This window comes from Hyla sarda, chromosome 7 (assembly GCF_029499605.1).
Source record: "Hyla sarda isolate aHylSar1 chromosome 7, aHylSar1.hap1, whole genome shotgun sequence".
Classification (NCBI taxonomy): domain Eukaryota; kingdom Metazoa; phylum Chordata; class Amphibia; order Anura; family Hylidae; genus Hyla; species Hyla sarda.
This window is the reverse complement of record NC_079195.1, coordinates 205,527,976-205,555,137: the sequence shown is the minus strand read 5'-3', so window position 1 is coordinate 205,555,137 and position 27,162 is coordinate 205,527,976. Positions and strand designations below refer to the sequence as shown.

At 43.2% G+C, this 27,162-nt stretch overlaps 1 protein-coding gene across 7 annotated transcripts in view; it reads right to left on the bottom strand.

Moving 5' to 3' along the window:
• The window catches only part of LOC130283237 (cytosolic carboxypeptidase 6-like), a 1,802,518-nt gene that overhangs the window by 1,057,560 nt on the left and 717,796 nt on the right, over positions 1 to 27,162 (bottom strand). For all 7 annotated transcript variants that reach the window (XM_056532458.1, XM_056532459.1, XM_056532453.1 and 4 more), the window contains one exon: positions 10,694 to 10,788. In XM_056532458.1, coding sequence (XP_056388433.1) covers positions 10,694 to 10,788 — 95 coding nt within the window. The remainder of the gene's footprint in view (positions 1 to 10,693; positions 10,789 to 27,162) is intronic.

Below are 27,162 nucleotides of genomic sequence, written 5' to 3'. Positions count from 1 at the left end.
TTTTGGACACAAAAAAAAAATCCAGCTCCGGCAGGACAGGAGGACTTGCGGATAAACCCCTTTTTTAAATTCTCCTGGATGTACTCCGACATGGCAAGAGTCTCAGGAGCAGACAGAGGATAGATTCTGCCCCGGGGTGGGGTAGTACCCGGGAGGAGGTCAATAGGACAGTCATAAGGCCTGTGAGGAGGCAAAGTCTCAGCTTGCTTTTTGCAAAAAACGTCAGAATAGTCCATATAAGCCTTAGGAAGACCGGATACAGGAGGAACCACAGGGTCTTGGCAAGGAGTACTGGGAACCGATTTAAGACAGTCCTTGTGACAAGAAGTACCCCAGTTCTTGATTTCTCCTGTAGACCAATCAAGGGTTGGGGAATGGCGTTGAAGCCACGGTAATCCAAGAAGAATTTCAGAAGTGCAGTTGGAGAGGACCAAAAATTCAATTTTTTCGTGATGAGGTCCGATGCACATTAGGAGAGGTTCCGTGCGGTAACGCACGGTACAGTCCAATCTTTCATTGTTAACAGAATTGATGTAGAGGGGTCTGGCGAGACTGGTCACCGGGATGTTGAACCTGTTGATGAGAGAGGCCAAAATAAAATTTCCTGCAGATCCGGAATCCAAGAAGGCCGTAGCAGAGAAGGAGAAGGTAGAGGAAGATATCCGCACAGGCACAGTAAGGCGTGGAGAAGCAGAGTAGACATCAAGAACTGTCTCATCTTTGTGCGGAGTCAGCATACGTCTTTCCAGGCGGGGAGGACGGATAGGACAATCTTTCAAGAAGTGTTCGGTACCGGCACAGTACAGGCATAGGTTCTCCATGCGGCGTCGTGTCCTCTCTTGAGGTGTCAAGCGAGACCGGTCAACTTGCATAGCCTCCACGGCGGGAGGCACAGGAACGGATTGCAGAGGACCAGAGGAGAGAGGAGCCGGGGAGAGAAACCGCCTCATGCGAACAAAGTCCATATCCTGGTGGAGCTCCTGACGCCTTTCGGAAAAACGCATGTCAATGCGGGTGGCAAGATGAATGAGTTCATGCAGGTTAGCAGGAATTTCTCGTGCGGCCAGCACATCATTAATGTTGCTGGATAGGCCTTTTTTAAAGGTCGCGCAGAGGGCCTCATTATTCCAGGATAATTCGGAGGCAAGAGTACGGAATTGGATGGCGTACTCGCCAACAGAAGAATTACCCTGGACCAGGTTCAGCAGGGCAGTCTCAGCAGAAGAGGCTCAGGCAGGTTCCTCAAAGACACTTCGGATCTCCGTGAAGAAGGAGTGTACAGAGGCAGTGACAGGGTCATTGCGGTCCCAGAGCGGTGTGGCCCATGACAGAGCTTTCCTAGACAGAAGGCTGACTACGAAAGCCACCTTAGACCTTTCAGTTGGAAACTGGTCCGACATCATCTCCAAGTGCAGGGAACATTGCGAAAGAAAGCCACGGCAAAACTTAGAGTCCCCATCAAATTTATCCGGCAAGGATAATCGTAAGCCGGAAGCGGCCACTCGCTGCGGAGGAGGTGCAGGAGCTGGCAGCGGAGATTGTTGCTGGAGTTGTGGTAATAGCTGCTGTAGCATCACGGTCAGTTGAGACAGCTGGTGACCTTGTTGCGCTATCTGTTGCGACTGCTGGGCGACCACCGTGGTGAGGTCGGCGACAACTGGCAGTGGGACTTCAGCGGGATCCATGGCCGGATCTACTGTCACGATTCGGCTGGCAGGAGGTGGATCCTCTGTGCCAGAGAGGGATTGGCGTGGACCGTGCTGGTGGACCGGTTCTAAGTTGCTACTGGTATTCACCAGAGCCTGCCGCAAAGCGGGATGGTCTTGCAGCGGCGGTAGCAACCAGGTCGTATCCACCAGCAACGGCTCAACCTCTCTGACTGCTGAAGATAGGCGCGGTACAAGGGAGTAGACAAGAGCAAGGTCGGACGTAGCAGAAGGTCAGGGCAGGCAGCAAGGATCGTAGTCAGGGGCAACGGCAGGAGGTCTGGAACACAGGCTAGGAACACACAAGGGAACGCTTTCACTGGCACAATGGCAACAAGATCCGGCGAGGGAGTGCAGGGGAAGTGAGGTATAAGTAGGGAGTGCACAGGTGAGAATACTGATTAGGCCTGCTGCGCCAATCAGTGGCGCAGCGGCCCTTTAAATGGCAGAGACCCGGCGCGCGCGTGCCCTAAGGAGCGGGGCCGCGCGCGCCGGGACAACACAGACGGGGAACGGGTCAGGTACGGGAGCCGAGATGCGCATCGCGAGCGGGCGCGTCCCGCATCGCGAATCGCATCCCGGCTGGGAGTAATATCGCAGCGCACCCGGTCAGCAGGTCTGACCGGGGCGCTGCGAATGAGAGAACGCTGCGAGCGCTCCGGGGAGGAGCGGGGACCCGAAGCGCTCGGCGTAACAGATGTCCCAACAATCCAGGAACTTATAGCAAATGTAAGTACCAACTGCAAATATGAGATCACATTGGCGCATCAAAATGGTTTTGGTATAAAAAAAAAGAAACAATTGGAATGCATGGTTACATAAATTCCCTAATGTCACATGATTCCTTCTAGATACATTATCAGAATTATTTTTAGATCTTTTATTTATTTATTTATTTTTAGTGTCTAGTTTACTCTCACTGTAAGGGTGTGAAGGCAATCCGACCATTAAAACAATAACTACTATACCTTTAATTTAATCACATCTGATATCCTTCGCTGCAAATGTTATGACTTGTTATAGTTAATTTGTTATTATTTACATATATGCTGTTGTATTTTATCAGCATGGAAATTTACTTATTTTATTCTATTGTATAACATATTATACTTCATAGTTTCCTTGAGCTTGATATATTATTCACCTAAATATCTAAAATGTATTGTTTATTGTATAGTGTAATGTTTGTTGTAAAATTTAATAAAAATATATATTAAAAAAATTAAAAATTAAAAAAAAGAACTGCAGAGGACCAGTGCTAGGTAGGTATGCCCTTTCCTCTATCCCACTGTCCCCCACCCCTGCATCATATTAGTTTTGTAAAAACACTGGATAACCTCTTTAATGCAAAAGCCCCTTGTCGACCCCAATGAGGCTACATTTGCATGAGATTTCTGATAGACCTCATCCAGATAGACTCAAAGAAAGCAAAGTTAAAAGAGCATGATCTGAATGGCGCCATATTTCAGTGGCATATACTGAACAGTTTTGCAGCCTTTTTACAAACAGTTCCCAACCTACAATAGAAAGGTCACTTGTTCTTCTTTAGAGGTGTCGAAATGACAGGAAAAAAATGCATAATCTTTAGCGTGTGGCAAATAAAATTGTTTCCATATAATTTATTTAAATTATGCATGAAGAAAATTCGCCCTGTTTGGCAGCTTGCTCTTGGTTCCTTTCTTGTTTAGTCACTTTCATATATTCGACATCTGGAACATTGACTGGAAAAAAGCCTTTATCTTAGATATTTATGCAGTAATAGTTTTTCTGAATAACACAGAGGCCTTGGTTAAGCCACAATATGTTTAATCTACCATATATGTTACGCCGAGCGCTCCGAGTCCCTGCTCCTCCCCGGAGCGCTCGCGGCGTCTCTCTCTCTGCAGCGCCCCGGTCAGACCCGCTGACCGGGAGCGCTGCACTGACATTGCCGGCGGGGATGCGATTCGCATAGCGGGACGCGCCCGCTCGCGAATCGCATCCCAAGTCACTTACCTGTCCCGGCCCCCGGCTGTCATGTCCTGGCGCGCGCGCCAGCTCTCTAAGATTTAAATGGCCAGTGCACCAATGATTAGTGCCTGGCCCAATCAGCCTAATTAGCTTCCACCTGCTCCCTGGCTATAATACCTCACTTCCCCTGCACTTCCTTGCCGGATCTTGTTGCCTTGTGCCAGTGAAAGCGTTTAGTGTTGTCCAAAGCCTGTGTTTCCAGATCTTCTGCTATCCTCATTGACTACGAACCTTGCCGCCTGCCCCGACCTTCTGCTACGTCTGACCTTGCCTCTGCCTAGTCCTTCTGTCCCACGCCTTCTCAGCAGTCAGCGAGGTTGAGCCGTTGCCAGTGGATACGACCTGGTTGCTACCGCCGCAGCAAGACCATCCCGCTTTGCGGCGGGCTCTGGTGAATACCAGTAGCATCTTAGAACCGGTCCACTGACACGGTCCACGCCAATTTCTCGCTGACACAGAGGATCCACATCCAGCTAGCCGAATCGTGACAATATACTATCAAGTGTTTTTATTTTCACACCCTTTCCGATGGATTAATAGGATGGCAGCAGAGAGCACTGTGGTCAGACTGGAAAGAACTACACAACTTCCTTTGGAGCATACAGCAGCTGATAAGTACTGGAAAGGTTAATATTTTTAAATAGAAGTAATTTACAAATATGTATAACTTTTTCTCAACAGTTGATTCGAAAACATTTTTTGTCCACCGGAGTAGCCCTTTATCAATAAGCTTTTTATTGTGCAGATAAATTGTAATGTTAATGAGTGTAAACCTTAAATGGGTTATCCAGGAATTTAAAAAAAAACATAGCTTATTTCTTCCAAAAACAGACCCACCTTTGTCCTCAGGTTGCGTGTGGTATTATAACTCACTGAACTGAGGCTTGGCATGCATTCCCAGTGAATTGGAGTGAAATACTATCTTAAAAAGAAAGCTACCCTGAAAGGGTGTCATGAAAGCTGCTTTAAATTGTGTAATTTATGAACTTATCATCAATTAATTTACACAAATGTATCTTTTCCTTATACTTGATGGATTTATTGTAAGTGTACTACATATATAATGTTATTTTTATTGTTAGAGCGTAACCTGGTCTTAGTTCTGGGCACAGGAAAGTAGAAGATTCTGTGCTAAGAAGGAGCTCTATCATATTGGGTCCTTAAAGAGTAGGCGCAGATTGAGTACTAGATAATCCTCCAGTGGGCCCGGGCACAGGTATAAGAGAGGATGCCCCCATTTGAAGGTGACTTCAAAGCAAATTGTTTACCCCTATGATTTATATATCATGAAACTGATTTTTGAATAACTTCTTAGATCTTACTGATAAACCCTATAATGGAAGGAACCCCAGGCTGAGGCTCACACCCGGGAAAGTTATCAAACTACTGGAGAGTAAGGCTGGGTTCACCTATGTCCGGCATCCGGTATAGGTGAACTCAGCCTAAATCTTGACGCAACTGATGCCACAACTGATGACAACTTGTCATCAGTTGTATGGCATGCGGCATCCATTGTTTCTGGGCAACGGACAGGGGAACGCAGAAAGCTGCGTTCCCCTGTCCGGTGCCCTCCGGCATGTCCAACCATCCGGCGTCAAAATTGAGACGCTGGTTGATTGTGAACTGTCCCATTCAAATTAATGGGATCAGTTCTAGCATCAGTTTCCCTCCGGTGCACGCCGGAGGGAAACTGTGGCGGACGACTGAAATATGTGAACCCAGCCTAATAAAGGCAATGTCTGTAAGTAAAACAACAAGTTTCAAAAAGTTTATCATTTCCTAAGTAACTTCAGTTTTTGCAGCTAATACTTAGATAAATACACAACCTGTGCATGCAGCGATAAGTGCCATTGGTTTGTACTCTCTCGGGTGACCTTTAGTGCCCGCTCCCTGTATTCCTATAAAAATGACATTAAATTCTCCACTAGGAAACTGTATTTTATGCTGTGCTCATTTTGTGCTGGAACATTATATCAGATCATTTCGAGCTTAGAGAAAATATTTGTTTTAGCTCCGCGCTCTGTTTCTAAGATAATGTCAAACAATGAATAATTGGTACTAAATTATAAATGGAATTTTAAGTCCATCTAATTTTCCCTTTTTGCCAGACCAACAAGCTTCTGCTTCAATATTTGAACATTATTGAGTTTAGATGTCAGAATTTTTCATAATCATATCCTCTGGATCACTGCACACCGAGAAATGGATATCCAGATCTTTGCCTTTGTTTATAGCAGGATAAGGCTGACAGGGATTTGTATTTCACATCGATTACTAGGACAAATTATTTTAAATAAGATACCCAGACATAGAAAATGGCTTGAAAGTGGCTCCATTGTGACCATGATATGGCCCTGTATAAGTTTTAAGTGTATCAGTATTGTAATATGGTGTCTTATTTTATACAGATCTACATGTTTTTTTCCCCCTAGGGCTATGTTTTCATAGAGTTCAGGGAATTAGAATACCATTGTCTATAACAGGAATCCACATGATGAAAAAAAGAAGTGATATGCTGCTTCTTTGCCGTGGGATCCATGCGGGTTCTGTGTCATGTAGTCTGGATGGGGATTAGTCTCACTAAATGGGGATCAACCATGTCCAAAACCAAAGCTACGGTATTGAAAGGATATGCCTCAAATTTCTTCTGCAAAATCCACAAAGAATTTTTCTAATGGGATAAGACGCAATCTTCATGGAGAAGCCGAACACAACCAAGCAATCACCCTGCTCTGTGCTGATGAAAACAGCAATTTAACCCCTTGAGGATGCAGGGTTTTTCCATTTTTGCACTTTCGTTTTTTCCTCCTTACCTTTTTAAAATCATAACTCTTTCAAGTTTGCACCTAAAAATCCATATGATGGCTTATATATTTTTTTTGCCACCAATTCCAAAAGTCTACGGGGAAACCAAAAAATAAATAAATGAGCGACAAAATTTAAGAAAAACACCACTTTGTAACTTTGGGGGGGGGGGGGGGGGGGGTTCCATTTCTATATAGTAAACCCCTTCTCTTTATTCTGTAGGTCCATACGATTAAAATGATACCCTACTTATATAGGTTTGATTTTGTCGGACTTCTGGAAAAAATCATAACTACATGCAGGAAAATTAATACATTTCAAAGTGTCATTTTCTGACCCCTATAACTTTTTTATGTTTATGTGTACGGGGCGGTAAGAGGGCTCATTTTTTGTGCCGTCATCTCATGTTTGTATTGACACGCTTTTTTGATCGCCTTTTATTCTTTTTTTTATGATATAAAAAGTGACCAAAAATATACTATTTTGGACTTTGGATTATGTTTATTTTTATTATGATTACATATTTTTTTATATGGAATTTGGGAAAAGGGGGGTGATTTAAACTTTTAATAAGGAAGGGGTTTAAGCGGTATTCCAGGCAAAAAAGGGTATTCCAGGCAAAAAAAAAAATTATATATATCAACTGGCTCTGGAAAGTTAAACAGATTTGTAAATTACTTCTATTAAAAAATCTTAATCCTTCCAATAGTTATTAGCTTCTGAAGCTGAGTTGCTGTTTTCTGTCTAACTGCTCTATTGTGACTCACGTCCCGGGAACTGTGCATGATGGGAAAAAATCCCCATTGGAACTGCATGAACTGCATTCCCATCATGGACAGCTCCCGAGACGTGACATCATCATAGAGCAGTTAGGCAGAAAACAACAACTCAACTTCAGAAGCTAATAACTATTGGAAGGATTAAGATTTTTTAATAGTCATTTACAAATCTGTTTAACTTTCCGGAGCCAGTTGATATATAAAAAAAGTTTTTGCCTGGAATACCCCTTTAATGGGTGTTTTTTAAAACTTTTTATTCAACTTTTTTTTTACACTTTTAGTCCTCCTACAGATCAATGTGGTTTCATAGAGCCACATTGATCTGTGTGCTCTGCCCTCCATTGCTAAAGATTGGCCCTGCCAGGTTTTATCATTCTCGGCGCAGCAGCAGGCATAGGACAAGAGGGGATCGTGCTGCTGGGGGGGGGGCGATCCACCCCACTGGACCACCAGGGAGCGTTTAAATGTCCCTCTAGACACTGCTGTCAACTTTCCCAGCGGTGATCTAAAGGGTTAATAGCCGCCCGCGGTCCGCGTCATACAACAGTTGCCGCCTCAGGGAGAGCCGGCTCGTCCTTAGACGGCAACCGGTTAACAACAAAACAGTTGTCTGCAGATACTTTGCGTGTTCAGTAGGATTGATCAGGGTGAGGTACCCTTTTCGGTGTCCCTCCGGCTGGTCTAGGGGAGGTGTGTGTCCATTAGTTTTCTCATCTCCCTGCAATCCGGGGTCCCTGCTGTGACAGAGATGCCACCTTTGTAACAGCTCCTTGGCTGACACTCTGCCTGATACCAGGAACACTACTGGTCCACCTAGTAGCTTTGGCAAAAAGGAACCTCAAACCCCAAATTTGCAAGTGCCTTTTGACCCAAAAGTAAAGGGTATGGTTTGTTGGGGGACCTCTCTCCTTTTGGAGAAGGGCTTGCAATTGGATGACTGAGCAAGTTCCTCAGCTATTAAAAAAAAAAATTGTCTCCAGATATTACTGGCTTGGCATATATTCCCAATCAATTTCCAAAACTCCTAGTTAGAGTGAAATGCTGACTTTAACCCCTTAAGGACCAAGCCCATTTTGACCTTAAAGGGGTACTCCGCTGCTCAGCGTTTGGAACAAACTGTCCTTTTGTCCTTGGTTCCTATGGCATGACAACCACAGCGATAATGTAGTGAAGAGTCCTAGTGAGTTCAGCACCGAGAAATTATGGTGGTGCTTGAGCACCTGTCTGGTTTGAAGCAGAAAATGTGTGGCATGCTGTACAATTTTTTTCACCTCAAAATAAAGTACACAATGCTGATGGGCACTACTATTATAAGGAGTCCGTCAAGTAAAGTTGGTGCCGTCATTCAATGGGTATGGCACTGCTGTCATGGCTTCCATTGTAACATAGCCATGATGGTGGTGTGAACTGAACCTAACCCTTAAAAACAGCAAACCAACCCAAAAGACAGTGTCATGATAACTACACTATATCTAAGAGCTCAGTCTCATGAAATATAATCATATAATATCATGAAATATTATAAAACTGAGTTGCCAGTATCCTCGGGGTTTCCTCATTGTACCATACAGTACTATCAATACTGTTTGTACAAACAATATATCTTTCTCAATATATCCAGGTCAAATGGTCTTTAAAAGAAAGCATGAACCGAAATTTTTACTCTGAGCATGACAACCAAGTATTTCCAGCTGCAAACAGCATTCTATGGGGAGGATCCATACTCCATACCATACTATAAATACTCATTAGGAATCTTCATATGACTCCAGTAAAAATACCTCAGGTGGTGAGTGGTCAGTAGTTACTCATAGCACATTATCTCCTTCCATAGCGGTAATGTCCCCAATGTGTTCATGGGCTTGCTGAATAGTGAAGAGTTATAGCGTTTGCTATCCCCACCTGAAGAATTTGCAAACTTTATCCTTTAATAGGTCAACGGCTTCTACAGCAACTTGCTTTGTACTTGGGAAGAGTTTGACTACATGAGCCTCATGCCTGTCAGGCTGTCTTGGTTGCCTGGTCTGATTATAAGAGACATACGGGATAGAGTAACCCCCAAACCGCACTCACTTTAATCCATCAAAAACTTTAGTGCAAAAGCTGACAGTACAGCCAACTTGTGCTCATTCGGCTTTGCAAGAGAAGAACAGGCTGTCAATTACCAGCAAGGCTATAACTAAACTTTGCTGTTTCCTCTTAATATCTGCTCTTTTTTTTTTCTGTAATAGCAAAATACAATATATCCATAAGATTGGTTGTCAACGAAGCAAAAAATCAGGAAATATCTGAAGTAGAACCAAACCTTCAAAGCTCATTTACATTGAATAGTATGACTTAAAGAAGTTGTCCAGGAAAAACGAAATGTCCTCTTGGGCTGAAGGTGGTGTTAAAATAATAACCATGCTATACTCACCTCCTCTGGTCCCCTGAAGATGCCACGCCAACACTCCCAGTTACATAGTTACATAGGGGGGGGGGGGGGGGGGGATTTATCAAAACCTGTCCAGAGACAAAGTTGCTGAGTTGCCCATAGCAACCAATCAGATCGCTTCTTTAATTTTTTAGAGGCCTTTTCAAAAATGAACGAAGCGATCGGATTGGTTGCTATGGGCAACTAAGCAACTTTTCCTCTGGACAGGTTTTGATAAATCTCCCACATAGTTCTTAAGGTTGAAAAAGACCAGAGTCCATCAAGTTCAACCTATAACCTTATTTTGTCCCTTCTGTGTTGATCCAGAAGAAGGCAAAAATTCCTTATGAGGCTGATGCCAACTGCCCCATACTAGGGAAAAAAACCTTCCCGACTCCAAATATGGCATCAGAATAAATCCCTGGATCAACGTTCTGCCCCTATAAATCTATTATCCATAACCTGTAATGTTATTACTCTCCAGAAACACGTCCAGACACCTCCTGGTCTTTTTTATTGTGTTCACCATGACCAGTAAAGGAACAACGTGTTTCAGAGTTCACAGACCGCTTCATCAGATTATTGCATCTGATGAAGGGGCCTTTGAACCCTTAAACATGTCATTCCTGTACTGTTTGACCAACTGGATTAAATATCATTTGATTTACTATACATCTTATCGTTTATTGAATGTGTCAGGGATTTACAGCATTTCTTCTAAAGGAGTCTTGTTTTGGTTATTGCCAATGTATCTACTACAGGACTGGATGATTCCTGTTTCTGACAACCCAAGCTTGTCAGCACTTTCCAACATCTTTTTCACCCCAAAAGCTACAGTAATATGTGCATAAATTTGCGCTCCAAGTTAATGGCTAATTTATAGAGACGCCTATAGCCCCCAAGCTTTGGGGTAAACTGTGGGATACACGTCTTTTGGTTCTCTTGTTTTTCTTCTATACAATGAAATGAAAGGGTCTTACCAGCTAGGACGACTTGTAGACTTCACGACTGGAGACATGCCGTCTCTGTAAAGGCTTTTTGTTTTGCTGAAGTTGACGATGTTGAAAATGATTCTCTGGAAGATAAATAAAAACACAAGAACACAAACGTGAAGATTTGTAAACCCAAAATGATGAACATCTGTGCAAAGTGTAGATCCTATAGAGGCTTATCTAATTTGGTTCATTGGAGACAATGTTATAACTTGGAATAAGGTTATACACTTAGAAGACACCTTCAGTAGATGACATTTTGACCTCTGTGTCTTCCATACATTTCCTTTGTCTCTTAGTGACCTTCTTTCTATTTTCCATGATCCTTTTCAATGCTCCTTCCAATAATCTCTGGAGTGGAAATGGCCTCCTTGAAATGCAGGAACCCGAAAAAGCTGTAATTGTGACCATGGTGGTACCAATATTGAGAAACCCATTGAGAAACCACTATACATCACTTATTCAGTAGATTTTTACACTGTAGCATCCTTCACACTCACTAAACCTCTTCTTTTTATTTTTTACAAAAATGTTGATACTGATATCAGGAATCACCTTTTGCAGGACACCTGTATGTTGATTTTCCCATTACCGGTCCCTCCATCCTTGTCATGGAGGTGTTATCATACCTGCCAATTTGAGTCTTTTTCTGATGAGTTTAATGTTCACAAATTGCAGTAACATGGAGCAGAGATCACGGTCGGAGTCAGTGCAGTGAGCTGAGCATTTGTTTCTGTGACATTACTCAGTGTGAAAATTATGGAGTAGGTTACAGCAAAACAGTAAAATAAATATGCAGTCGGAGCAAAAATAATGTGTAGCTTACTGCAGAGGGTACAGCAACACATGGAAAACATTACACTGCATTTACATTAGGATACTTTTGCAGCAGAAATTTCTGTGAAAAATAAAAGGTTGCATGAAAGTTGCATTAGGATAAAGACAAAAAATGTTAAAGTTATTGCAGATAAAATAATTTAGCAATAACAGCTATGTCCACCTTGACCAACAGATACATTTTTTTTTATTGCTTAGACAGGGTTTCCCAACAAGAGTGCCGCAACTAGCTGTTTCAAAACTAAAACTTCAAGCCATTTTAGCTCATCAGACCCCCACAATCAGATTGCTGGGGTCCAATAAGCTCCTTAACCAAACCAGCATCTGTGATTTAATACTTTAGACGTCGTGAACGGCATTGATGATGTTGTCAAAAGGGTGCGTTAAGTCCGAGACGGCAAGGGCATACATGTACATCCGCTGTCATCTAGGGGTGAAAATAAAGTCTTCTGGCTATTCAAGGTAAAGTTTAGACAATAGAGATAATAAATAGTATAATCTCTATTATCATGGAATTGTGTAACACTGACAGGTAATGATAATGCTTTGGTATTCTGAGTTTACCAAAGTATTACAGTCATGGCCGTAAATGTTGGCACCCCTGACATTTTTCTAGAAAATGAAGTATTTCTCACAGAAAAGGATTGCAGTAACACATGTTTTGCTATACACATGTTTATTCCCTTTGTGTGTATTGGAACTAAATCAAAAAAAGGAGGAAAAAAAGCAAATTGGAAATAATGTGACGCCATACTCCAGAAATGGGCTGGACAAAATTATTGGTACCCTTTGAAAATTGTGGGAAAATAAGATTGTTTCAAGCATGTGATGCTCCTTTAAACTCACCTGGGGCAAGTAACAGATGTGGGCAATATAAAATCACACCTGAAAGCAGATAAAAAGGAGAGAAGTTCACTTAGTATTTGCATTGTGTGTCTGTGTGTGCCACACTAAGCATGGACAACAGAAAGAGGAGAAGAGAACTGTCTGAGGACTTGAGAACCAAAATTGTGGGAAAATATCAACAATTTCAAGGTTACAAGTCCATCTCCAGTGATCTAGATTTGCCTTTGTCCACAGTGCGCAACATTATCAAGTAGTCTGCAACCCATGGAACTGTAGCTAATCTCCCTGGGAATGAACGGAAGAGAAAAATTGAAAGGTGTCAAAGCAGGATAGTTCGGATGGTGGATAAGCAGCCCCAAACAAGTTCCAGGGAGCATCAGTGTGAAAACGGAATGAGGCCTACAAAGAAAAGAACACAGTACCTACAGTGAAATATGGGGGAGGTTCAATGATGTTTTGGGGTTGTTTTGCTCCCTCTGGGTGCCTTGAATGTGTGCATGATATCATGAAATCTTAGGATAACCAACAGATTTTGGGTCGCACTGTACAGCCCAGTGTCAGAAAGCTGGGTTTACGTCTGAGATCTTGGGTCTTCCATCAGGATAATTACCCAAACATACGTCAAAAAGCACCCAGAAATGGATGGCAACAAGTGGCCAGTGAAGTGGCCAGCAATGAGTCCAGATCTAAATCCCATTGAACACCTGTGGAGAGATCTTTGGGGAAAGGCGCCCTTCCAATAAGAGAGACCTGGAGCAGTTTGCAAAGGAAGAGTGGTCCAACATTCCAGCTGAGAGGTGTAAGAAGCTTATTGATGGTTATAGGAAATGACTGATTTCAGGGTATGCAACCAAATATTAAGTTAAGGGTGCCAATAATTTTGTCCAGCCCATTTTTGGAGCTTGGCGTGACATTATGTCCAATTTGCTTTTTTTCCCTCCCTTTTTGGTTTAGTTTCAATAGACACAAAGGGAATAAACATGTGAATAGCAAAACATGTGTTACTGCAATCCTTTTCTGTGAGAAATACTTCATTTTCTTGAAAAATTTCAGGGGTGCCAACATTAAAGGCCATGACGGTATATCAGTGAATAAATAAAGAAATAAATAAAACATTTTAATAATAAGAAAGCATGCAGAAAAATAAAAACCCTTTTTTCAAACAAATAAAAAAAAAAAAAGCAACAACACACATATCTGGTATCGCCACGATTGTAATAACCCGAGCAATGAAGTAATTGTGTTGCTGACATCGCATCATGAATGCATTAAGGATGTTAAAAACCATTGTATAATTGCCCCCCAGAAAAAAATAAAAAATGTTATGCAGCCCCAAAATAACAACAACAAAAACGACAACTAGCCCTACAAAAAACAAGCACCACATGGCTACACTGATGGAAAAATAAAGCATAATTTGTAACATAAAACTATAGTGGAATTGCAGTTTTTTTGCATCTCCCACCAAAATGTAAAAATAATTATAAAAAAATAAATAAATAAAAAAAAACATGTTAGAATTGCTGGAAAAAATGTTTTATCCATCCTCAAAGCTAAAATGAGTTCTTTGACTAAAGAGCTTAAGTAGACATAGCGCCAACTAGATTTACTTAAGACATATATTTAACATTTACAATAAAAAGTGAAGCAATGTGTCAGAAAGGGGTCCAGTTGCTGAGACCCCCCATTGATAATTAAAATAAATAGGCAGCAGGACTTAGCTGAGCACGAAACCCATTTGTTTCTGATCCTCGGTGCTCCGCTCTGCTTGGAGAATGTACGAATATTCTAAATAGCCCATAGTCTTTCAAATCGTGGGGGTCTCTGCTTCTGGACCCTAAGATGTGTCAAAACTGTTTCTTGCTTGAGATTTCGTATTCTATAAAAAAAATTATACTGAGAAAAATAAATAAATCGACTTTTTCTACATATTTGTCAGAAATACCAACATTTCTCTAAAGCTCCAAGGTGTGAGACCAAGTCTGATGGGTTCTTTATAGATGTTTTGAAATTGCTTCCTGTGGGTTACAAACTGTCTGAAAAAACAACATTTATCTAACCTACCTAGCAGCAGCCCTGCATTGAAGATGACTTTTTGCAAATCGGTGACAATCACGTGTAAATACATCAAAATGTTAAAAGACAAAAATCTTTTTTTGATGCCATTTAAAGCAAACTGCCTGTAGTGTCACAAATCAAGAGTTTTTATCATTTTTGAAGAACAAATTGTTGAAGAAACTGAATGTGAAAAATTGTTTATGAGAATTAGCAAATCAGTAAATAAAGGATGGGCACATCAGCTCTAACACCACTTTTTTCCCTTTCTAAAGTCCCTTTTTTACTTCAATTAGGAGTCTTGAAAACTGACTGGTGATGTATACCAAGCCAGAGGTCTCACCAGAAAGGAAAAATGCCTTTCTGCCTTCCTAGGGTGAATTCTGTACAACAGTACAGGGCAGGGTGTTGGTTGGCGGGAGAGAAGCCTGTCATTGTGAGACCACAAGGGTAATGTTTCTCCTTAAAGGACATCGGTAGTGTAAATTAACTTCAGAAGGATAGGGGATAAGTTATAGATTGCGGGGGTCCGGGTGCTGGGATGTTATTTTATTTTAAGTTCTATAGAGGATAAGTTATTTTACACTACAGATGTCCTTTAAAGGGGTACTCCACACCTAGACATCTTATCCCCTATCCAAAGGCACCTCAATGCAAGTCTATGGGAGGGGGCGTGATGGCCGTCACGCCCCCTCCCATAGACTTGCATTGAGGGGCGGAGACGTGACGTCACGATCTTCCATCCCCGTGGTCAGGAGGAATTAGCCTGAGAGCCTCCAGCGCTTCCGGAAGCAGTTACAGGTGGGTGCTGCTTGCTATATTGCGGGGGTCCCCAGTGGCGGGACCCCGGAGATCTGACATCTTATCCCCTTTCCTTTGGATAGGGGATAAGATGTCTAGGGGCGGAGTACCCCTTTAAGGAGTGTCATAAAGACATGTGGAGACTTATAGTGTTGAGCGGCATAGGCCATATTCTAATTCGCGATATTTTGCGAATATATGGACGAATATTCGTCATATATCCGGTAAATTCGCATATTCGTAATATGCGCGTTTTATTTTCGCATATGCGACAATTTGCATATGCAGAAATTCGCATATGAGAAAATTTGCATAAACCAAAAGTAGCATAATAAAATTCGCATATGTGAAAATTAGCAAATGCAAAATTTGGCATAAGAATTCGTATATGCGAAACATTAGCAAATACGAACATTAATATGAAACAAAATTCACATATACGAAAATTTGCAAGCACGAAAATTATTACAAAACAAAATTCGCATATACGAATATTAACAAATGATAAATTTATCATTGATCAAAATTCGCATATGCGCACAATTTTGTGAAAGTGAAAATTATCGTAAAACAAAATTCTTATATGCAAAAAATTAGCGAATGCGAAAATTGGCAATGATCAAAATTCACATATGCGAAATTGTGTAAAAGAGAATTATTATAAACAAATTCGCATATGCGAAAATTAGTAAATGCGAAAATTACCATAAACCAAAATTCGCACGCCAATCTCACACAGTAGTATTAGAACCTTCTTTACACCACACAAGCTGGAAGCAGAGAGGAATGATCACTGTGATGTTTACTGTGAAAAAAAAAAAATTAAGAAAAAAAATAAAAATATATTCGTAATTACGAATAGTGCTATATTCGCGAATTCGCGAATATGCGATATTCGTGAATAAAATTCGCATTGTGAATATTCGCGAGCAACACTAGAGACTTATAGGCTTTTTAAGCTCCACTTGGAATTCTGGGAAGAAAATATATACAAAGTAGCTTTTACACCACTTTTTCCAAGTGATTTTACCTTCAAAGTAAGTGTTTTAAAAAAGAAAAACTTGGAAAAGTGGTGTGAGAGCGTCAACTGTGGAAAGTTGGAAGCTATGCTCTTTTGGGAGTGACACCGGACTCCCGCTGCCCCCTTCCAATTTACTCTCAAACCGGACTTCAAGAATGATTGGTTAAGGTTAATACAAAGATCGTATTTTCTAGTCACAGAAAGCTCATGATTAAAGGCAAAACAATGGTCCCGTCAATAAGATTCTGCCTGTGCTACAGTACCACCATCAGCAGGCCATCACCAGGTCTATGTTCCGCTTCATCTAGGGCAAAATGGACAGAGTAAAGCAGACTTTTATGTACAGGGAGTCCCGTAATGATGGAAAAGGTCTTCCTAATATCCCCACTTTACTGCGGGCATTTTTTGCATGTGGCAGCATGCAATGGACTCTGGTAGAGAAGAGTATCTCTTTGGGCAAGTCAATGTCCCACTTTTTTCTTTTGCCCCTATGACCAGGGACGTGCACAGACATTTTGGGGGGAAGGGCTCAAGTAAAAAAAGGCACTTCTAAGTAAAAAAAATAGTTGTGAAAACCTTACATATGTTAACACACAATTCCTGAGGTAAGGGACATCCAGCAGTCATGTCAGCTGAATGGGACCCGCATCACCCCAGTTCGTGAGGGCATTCAAGTGCAGGTGCATAAAATGGCAGGGGCTCAAGCCCCCTTTTGAGTCTATGTGTGCACGTCCCTGCCTATAACAGGGGCTTGGCAGCTCCATCCCTTAAAACTGGCACATTCCCTGTGTGGCGAAGATTCAAATGGGAGCACCAACTAGAGGGACTCAGGCCTGACTTGTAAAAACTTAAGACAACCCACAAGCTCATCAGAGCAAACGACTCGATAGAGCTCATTTCAACAGCCAGTGGTTACTTTACACAACTAGAGTGTCGCCATAAGTTTCAAGCAATGTTTGCACACAGGTAAATGTCGCTATCGTTCACCATATCAAACAACTTTACACTCGATGGAGCTCTTTGCAGGGCTCCCTTTAGCCACCACAGAGACTAGTTGGGCAACTGTGGCTTTTGCAAGGTTTACCAATGGGCACCAGAACTTTTTAAAGGTGGCTATTCAGGGAGGAATGTCTTTGAGGTCAGTAATGCTTGCTTTCAACCTGTGCAGTTAGGCATTAAAGGGGTACTTCCGTGCTGACAACTTATCCCCTATCTAAAGGGCCCCCCTCGATCTCGCACGCAGCACCCCGCTCTCATCAGGCCCCGGAGCGAACATCCGCTCCGGGACTGATGAAGGGGCCCGGTGATCATGACGTCACAGCTCCGCCCCCGTGTGCCGTCACGCTCCGCCCCCTCAATGCAAGTCTATAGCAGGGGCGAGACAGCTGTCTCGTCCTCTGCCATAGACTTATATTGAGGGGGCGGAGCGTGATGTCACATGGGGGCGGAGCCATGACATCACTATACTCCGGCCCCGTGATTGGCAGTCATCAGACCCGGAGCGATTCTCGCTCCGGGGTCTGATGAGAGCAGGGTGCTGCGTGCGAGCGGGACCCTGAGCGATCAGGCAACTTATCCCCTATCCTTTAGATAGGGGATAAGTTGTCAGCACGGTAGTACCCCTTTAATGTCCCAGGTGCACATTCATGGAGAAAACATCTTTGCATGCAATATGGCTGGCTAGGAATCATTTCATTTTGAGCAGGGAGAACATTTCTGTCCCGGACTACTGCAGGCTGATTTACAGATTGCTCAGAGACTATTCCATCTTGGAGAGTCCATACAGCCCTCCTCCCTCTTCTCCCCATGTGTTTTATCAGTAGAAGTTTGGGCCTGTGATCTCCCCTCCCTACCCCTTCTCTCCAAACAAATCTAGAGTACAGTTAGCAGCGATGCACATATGCACTGTCGCTCGCTACATTCACTGGGCAGTCTCCTTCCCAGCCTGATGAATATGTGCTCTCCTACCTGGTTTATGTACAGTACTCAACCAACAGGAGCAGGAAGTCTGCCAATAAACAGGAGTCCCTGCTGCTTTACATATTTTTCTTGCCACACTATGACATTGCTATAAAACTATGGAAAGAAAGTCGTGCACCACCAATACAGATGACCATGGATACATCAGTAGATGTTTGTTTCCATTTCTAAAACTGACTTATTGCAATAGGTTGAAATTGATTAGTTTCTATGGATAACAGCAATGTTTGATATTTTAACTGTTTATTTTTTTTTTACAAATGCCTTTAACCCCTTAAGGACTCAGCCCATTTTGGCCTTAAGGACTCAGACAATTTCATTTTTACGTTTTCATTTTTTCCTCCTCGCCTTCTAAAAATCATAACTCTTTTATATTTTCATCCACAGACTAGTATGAGGGCTTGTTTTTTGCGCGACCAGTTGTCCTTTGTAATGACATCACTCATTATATCATAAAATGTATGGCGCAACCAAAAAACACTATTTTTGTGGGGAAATTAAAACGAAAAACGCAATTTTGCTAATTTTGGAAGGTTTTGTTTTCACGCCGTACAATTTCTGGTAAAAATGACATGTGTTCTTTATTCTGAGGGTCAATACGATTAAAATGATACCCATTATTATATACTTTTATATTATTGTTGCGCTTAAAAAAAATCACAAACTTTTTAACCAAATTAGTACGTTTATAATCCCTTTATTTTGATGACCTATAACTTTTTTATTTTTCCGTATAAGCGGCGGTATGGGGGCTCATTTTTTGCGCCATGATCTGTACTTTTTTTTGATACCACATTTGTATATAAAAAACTTTTAATACATTTTTTATAATTTTTTTTTTAATAAAATGTATTAAAAAAGTAGGAATTTTGGACTTTTTTAATTTTTTTTCGTTCACGCCGTTCACCGTACGGGATCATTAACATTTTATTTTAATAGTTCGGACATTTACGCACGCGGCGATACCAAATATGTCTATAAAAAATGTTTTTTACGCTTTTTGGGGGTAAAATAGGAAAAAACGGACGTTTTACTTTTTTATTGGGGGAGGGGATTTTTCACTTTTTTTTTACTTTTACTTTTACATTTTTTTACATTTTTTTTTACACTTGAATAGTCCCCATAGGGGACTATTCATAGCAATACCATGATTGCTAATACTGATCTGTTCTATGTATAGGACATAGAACAGATCAGTATTATCGGTCATCTCCTGCTCTGGTCTGCTCGATCACAGACCAGAGCAGGAGACGCCGGGAGCCGCACGGAGGAAGGTGAGGGGACCTCCGTGCGGCGTTATGAATGATCGGATCCCCGCAGCAGCGCTGCGGGCGATCCGATCGTTCATTTTAATCGCGAACTCCCGCAGATGCCGGGATCTGTATTGATCCCGGCACCTGAGGGGTTAATGGCGGACGCCCGCGAGATCGCGGGCGTCGGCCATTGCCGGCGGGTCCCTGGCTGCGATCAGCAGCCGGGATCAGCCGCGCATGACACGGGCATCGCTCCGATGCCCGCGGTTATGCTTAGGACGTAAATGTACGTCCTGGTGCGTTAAGTACCACCTCACCAGGACGTACATTTACGTCCTGCGTCCTTAAGGGGTTAAATATCTCAAAAATTTTTGCTAACCACACCAGAGTATGTGTATGAACATATACCAATAAAATGTTTACTTATTTAAGGACAGAAAATAGTACAAAATGATGAGATTTCAACTATTCCGACTGCGGAAAGCTCAGTAAATATCTTTCTGGTTGAGATCAGCAACTTCACTTTAGTTCTTACACAAGTCTTCATAAATAATCCAGAATATTCTCTCTGATCGGCTCTGATCATGTGGTGGTGTTAATGGATTATTGAATAGCAGCCGCTGAAAATATAGTAGTGTACACACACGCTGCACTGCACTGTCTGGCCAACACGGCTCCTGTTTAGAGAATCTGAATGTTGAGTCAAACTCAACATTTTAAAGTTTGTTTGATAAAAGAAATGTTCTTTCAAAGAGGAGAGAACGATTTGTTCAGCATACAGATGATAGGAGCCCAGTTTAGTGATGGTAAAAAATGCAGTACCTGTGTTTTTTAAATATAAATATAGGAAAAAACAGGTCACTTCTGGGCAGTAGAAGATCAAGTAGACCCTGAGCCCTGAGATGTTTCGCCCATATTGGGGCCCCCTCTGCCCCTACACACTGACAGTATCCAGTTGTCAATTAGGTTTGGGCTGCGTTGTGAATTTTGGATATTTTTGTAAAATAAAGGTATCTATGAAAACAGTCAACTCAGGCAACTCACAAGTGAGGTCTTCACTTACTGTAGACATTGATTACTTCTCCTGACCATGGAGGAGGATTAGTACAGAAGAGGAGGGTGTTTCCTATTAGGGATCGACCGATATAGTTTTTTTAGGGCCGATACCGATAATCGGTGGAGGTTAGGGCCGATAGCCGATAACTTATACCGATATTCCGGTATAAGTTATCGGCTTTTTGTCCCCCGCGACACCGCTGCAGATCATTGATTTAAAGCGGGAGCTTTAAATCAATGCACTGCTGTGGCTTTTGCGGTGCCATAGGCCGCCGCCACCACCCGCTTCTCTCCCCCTGCCTGTCCGGGGGTCCTGAGTCCTATCACTAACACCGCCCCCCCCCCCCCACGCCACACTGCTCCCCCCACCGCACCGCGTCGCATCCCTCACCGCACCGCCCGGCCCCATTGCCTCCCCCATCCCCGGTTTTATAATTACCTGTTCCCAGGGCCCGGGGTCCACTCTACATCTGGCTCCGGTGGCGTCCTCCTGAGCTGTCACTGTGCGCACTGACGGTGACGTCTCGTCGCGCACGTCACGTCACTTGTCATTGCGCACAGCTTAACGCAGGACGCAGCAGGAGCCAGAAGTAGCGTGGGCCCCGGGAACAGGTAATTATAAAACCGGGGATGGGGGAGGCAATGGGGCCGGTGCGGTGGTGGGTGCAAAGCGGTGCGCGGGTCGGGGTGGGCATTCGCGGGCGGTGCGGGGGGCGGGGCATTATCGGCTTATCGGCAAGGTAATTGCCGATACCGATAATGCCCAAAATCGGGATTATCGGTCGATGATATCGGCCAAACCGATAATCGGTCGATCCCTATTTCCTATTAAGATTCAGGCCGGACGTCAAGGTGCACCAAGCTACTTCACTTGTATAAGAAGAAAACCAAGAATATTGGAGGAAGGTAGGCACAGATCAGCAAGCGGTAAGTACCATTGTGATCAGCGTCACCCGCACTATAAGCCTTTACCAATACATTAGTGCAGTTGATGCTGATGACAGATTCCATTTAAAGCCTAACTGCAAGTATGTTTTAGCGGCAGGATATTTGTTTAAGTCTCCCTTAACTTCAGAAATGAATAAGAGTCGGCACTCGAGTCTCTTGGTGGTGCACGTGGAATAAATGGCAATAGTAGAAAGACCAATCCCGGCACTCACTGTAATCTTCTGCCAAGTGAATTGTGTTTATTGAAAAACACGGTGCAAACACAATATGACACGTTTCGGCCAAAGCCTTTATCAGACTGACATGTTCTTTCCCTTAACTTCAGGACCCCAGACTTGCCTTGGACTTGCCTGATCAGGATAAGGAATTAGTCTAAAGTCCCATAGACTTGAATTGGATTTCATCCTACTCCGTATTCTGATTGCTGTAGCCTCAAGCAAGTCTTGTGCTCTGAAGTTGCAGGAGACTTAAATAGGTAACCTCCGTAATATCCCGTTTGCCATGATTAAGGGTGCCTAGGTGCAAGAAATCTGTCGATTTTCTGGCTGCTTATCAATATTTTCTTTAACAAATGGATTTTCAATAAGGAGAATTAGTTTTAACTGCATCTGCTATGTTCAGCTTCTATTTGTTGAAAACTGATATGGCAGCTATACTATACCTTTATAAATCTCTAATGTAGAATGCCTACATGGGCAGAGACACACGACTAAACTAATAAGGGGCATGGAACATCTTAGCTATGAGGAAAGATTAAAATAATTACATTTGTTTAGTCTTGAGAAGATCAACATATATAAGTATATAAATGTGCGATAGAAAAAACGGGAAAAACTGTTCCACTTTAAACCCCCTCAAGGGGGCACTTCCTTCTTCTAGAGAAGAAAAGGTTTAGTCTAAAGGGGCAAAAAGCCTTCTTTACCATAAGAACTGTGAATTTATGGAACAGCCTATCTCAGGAACTGGTCACAGCAAGAACAGTTGAAAGCTTCAAAACAGGGTTAGATACGTACCTAAAACAAAATAACATTAATGCTTATACAGCAATATAAAATCATCACATCCCTTCCCCTTCATCCAACCAATATTGTCATACTCATAAAGAAGAAGAAGACGACACTCACCATACGGCAGGGTAACAAATCTTTTCATCTTAAAGTGGTACACCGGTGGCAAACATTTTTTTTTCTAATCTGGTGCCAGAAAGAAAAACAGATTTGTAAATGACTTCTGTTTAAAAATCTTAATCCTTCCAGTACTTATCAGCTGCTGTATACTACAGAGGGAATTGTATTTCTTTCTGGAGTTCTTTTCTGTCTGACCACAGTACTCTCTGCTGACACCTATGTCCATGACAGAAACTGTCCAGAGTACCAGCAAATCCTCATGGCAAACCTCTCCTGCTCTGGACAGTTCCTGATATGAACAGAGGTGTCAGCAGAGAGCACTGTGGTCAGACTGGAAAGAACTCAAGAAAGAATCACAACTTCCGGCGTGCGTCCCCTGCGTCGTTGCTATGCGCTGCACGGCGCGGCGCATGACATCAGTGCGCCGCGCCGTGCATAGCAACGATGCAGGGGACGCACGCCGGAGGCCTGCAGCAGCGCGGACCCGACCCCGGCAACAGGTAATTATGCCACCGGGGATGGGGGGAGGCAATGGGTGCCGCTGCCCCTTCTCTCCCCCTGGCTGTCGGCGCCGATAGTCAGGGGGACAGAACGGGCAGCGGCGCCGATAGCCAGGGGGAGAGAAGGGCCGGCAGCAGGGCTCTAGACTCCAGGAAAGGCAGGGAGAGAGAAGCGGGCAGCGACGGCCTCTCTCCCCCTGCCTTTCCTGGGGGTGTATCGGGGGTATACACGCGCACACACGCACCCTCACTTTACCATGGATATTTGGGTAAAAAACTTTTTTTACCCAAATATCCTTGGTAAAATGAGGGTGCGTGTTATAGGCCGGTGCGTGGTATACCCCGATAAATACGGTAGACGTAATTTACAAATCTGTATAACTTTCTGGTACCAGTTGATTAGAATTTTTTTTTTCCACCGGAGCACCCCTTTAAACAGCGGTGCATAGTGTCCAGGTCAGGGAGTTCCACAGACAGCGGGGAGCGTATGCTCCCCGCTGTCTGTGGAACTCTCTGACCTGTATACTATGCACCACTATTGAAAATTAAAAGATTTGTTACTCTGCCGCATGGTGAGTGCCGTCTTCCTTAGTGGAGGCTTTAGTAACATATGAGCAAATCTTTACAGGTTCTGTACACCAAAACACATTTTTCTTCCGAGTCAGAGGGGATGCACCTTTAAATGGACTTTCTTTAATAGGGGAACATCTGCAGAGCAGGTGTTCAGCATGCTGCGAGAAAGCATTAAGACTGTATGCATCATCAGATTTGCTCACAACTGACTTTCTCTGCTGTGTTTTCACATCAGGCTAAATTTAGTCGGGCAATTGCTTTTTGGATCAGCCATAAAATGTTCCCGGAAGAAACACGAATCCCGCACACTCCTTCTATCACAGAGTCCAAAAGTCAGGACATGAAATGCAAACTTCTCTGCCCTTTCCTTTAAGTACGTGTGGGAGGCTGGGGAAAGTTAATCACATCACACAAACTCTAGCAATTTGGAATGCGTGCTTCGCATCTCAAGTACTTCTAAGTTAGACGGCGAGAATGTTACCAAAAAATACCAGAACGCATCATGGCAAATCATCACGGTACAATTTTTTTTTTCTTGTAATTTCTACCAGATAATTAAAGGGGCACTCCATCGAAAAACATTTTATCCCCTATCCAAAGGATAGGTGATAAGATGTCTGATCGCGGGGGTCCCGCCACTGGGAGCAGTGGTGTCCGAAACATGGAAGCTTGGAGCTCCCGTGTTCGTGAAGTCACGCCATGCCCCCTCCATTCATGTCTATGGGAGGGGGGGGGGGGCGTGACGGCTACGTAGTAGCCATCACGCCTCCTCCCGTAGACATGAATGGAGGGGGCTTGGTGGTTGTAGTCGCCAGTCATCCAGCATGGAGTGGAGTTCACTCCGTGCACAGATGACTAGGGTGCCGCGCCGGAGATCGCGGAGATAGGGGATAAGATGTTTTTCGGTGGAGCACCCTTTCAATTTTCCCTGATTTATCATAATAACCAATTCATATTGATATTCGAAGGAAAAGTATGGTCAACATCAACTGATATGAAACATTGGAAACTAATACATATATTGGTACATCCCCCGCTTTTAATGAGATTCTACTGCACCGTGCACAAAGCGGAATTTCTGTGGCAAAAACGTCTGCCACAGAAATCCCAATTCCGGCCTCCACCGGAAGAACTGACATGCCGTCTATGGAGACAGAATGTCCACTGTGTAAACATACCCTAGGAGCCATTCATTTTTCCAAATACAGGGTCATATGAGGCTTGCTTTTTGCAGGACCAATTCAACTACTGCACTTCATCTATGAGAGACATAATGAGAAAAAAAATCTATAACATCACATTGTCTGATTTTTAAAGAATTTGTGGTGGAAAATATTTGGTCAATAACAAAAGTTCATCTCAATACTTTGTTATATACCCTTTGTTGGCAATGACAATGAGGCCAAATGTTTTCTGAAAGTCTTTACAAGGTTTTCACACACTGTTGCTGGTATTTTGGTCCATTCCTCCATGCAGATCTCCTCTAGAGCAGTGATATTTTGGGGCTGTCGCTGGGCAACACAGACTTTCAACTCCCTCCTAAGGTTTTCCATGGGATTGAGATTTGGAGACTGGCTAGGCCACTCCAGGACCTTGAAATGCTTCTTACGAAGCCACTCCTTCGTTGCCCGGGCGGTTTGTTTGGGATCACTGTCATGCTGAAAGACCCAGCCAAGTTTCATCTTCAATGCTCTTGCTGATAGAAGGAGGTTTTCACTCAAAATAACATGGCCCCATTCATCCTTTCCTGAAAAACAGATCAGTCGTCCTGGTCCCTTTGAAGAAAAAAAGCCCCAAAGCATGATGTTTCCACCCCCATGCTTCACAGTAAGTATGGTTTTCTTTGGATGCAACTCAGCATTCTTTCTCCTCCAAACACAACGAGTTGAGTTTTTACCAAAAAGTTCTACTTTGGTTTCATCTGACCATATGACATTCTCCCAATGTTCTTTTGGATCATCCAAATGCTCTCTAGCAAACTTCAGACGGGCCCGGACATGTACTGGCTTAAGCAGTGGGATATGTCTGGCACTGCATGATTTGAGTCCCTGGAGGCATAGTGAGTTACTGATTGTAGCCTTTGTTACTTTGGTCCCAGCAATCTGCAGGTCATTCACTAGGTCCCCCATGTGGTTCTGGGATTTTTGCTCACCATTTTTGTGATCATTTTGACACCATGGGGTGAGATATTGTGTGGAGCCCCAGATCGAGGGAGATTATAAGTGGTCTTGTATGTCATCCATTTTCTATTAAGTGCTCCCACAGTTGATTTTTTCACACCAAGCTGCTAGCCTATTGCAGATTCAGTCTTCTCAGCCGGGTGCAGGTCTACAATTTTGTTTCTGGTGTTCTTTGACAGTTCTTTGGTCTTGGCCATATTGGAGTTTGGAATGTGACTGAGGTTGTGGACAGGTGTCTTTTATACTGATAACAAGTTCAAACAGGTGCCATTAATATGTCACGAACCCCGCACCCAGTGTTCTAAACGAACGCCAGGTGCTGCACAGAGATTGCAGGGGTCCCAGCTGTAGGACCCCCGTGATCAGACATCTTATCCCCTATTCTTTGGATAGGGGATAAGATGTCTAGGAGCAGAGTACCTCTTTAAATGTCCATGGTGGCCATGACCAATTGATACCCAACCAAATAACCCAACATTTCCCAGAGCATAACAATATATCTGCTGCCATAATGCATCTGTGTGACATATATGCACATACAAATGTGACTCAGCAGGCTAGGATGCACTCTTCCATTGGCCCAATTCTGATGCCCATGTGCCTATACAGTGACCCCCCCGACCTACGATGGCCCCGACATACGATAATTTCAACATACAATGGCCTCTCAGCGGCCAATGCATTTTGAAGGCAGCATCAACATACAATGCTTTTGTATGTCGGGGCCATTGCATAAATGGCTATTTAGCAGCACAGACTGCTTCAGCTGCTGTCGGATAGCCGTTTAAGGTGCCCCATGTGCTGTGGTGATGATCACTCACCTGTCCCTGGCGCTCCCGACCGTCCTCTTCAGGATCCCCTGCATGGCTGTCACTCTACTTCGTCGTCATCAGCCTTATCTAGCCCTAAAGGGGTATTCCGAATGCTAGGGCAACGGAATACCCCTTTAAGGCTAGATAAGGCTTCTCTTCAGGATTCTGGGAATTCCTTTTTTAACTCTTTTTTTTTATCACCGAAATTTAAGTCTTTGTGTTATTATGCAAATGACACTCACATGTCCAGGGGGTGTTCCCTATGATGGTAGGAGCCCAGGTAAGGCTACATTTACACTGCCGGTTGTCTCCGGCAGAGTGAAGGCCCTTATTTTCGGATCACGAATAGGGGGAGAAAAAATAGTGCTTGCACTTGGAGAGTGAAATCACGCATCCTCAATGAAAGTCTATGGGAGGTTTCGTGACGGCTTGCATTAAAGTGGTACTCCCGTCAAAACTTTTTTTTTT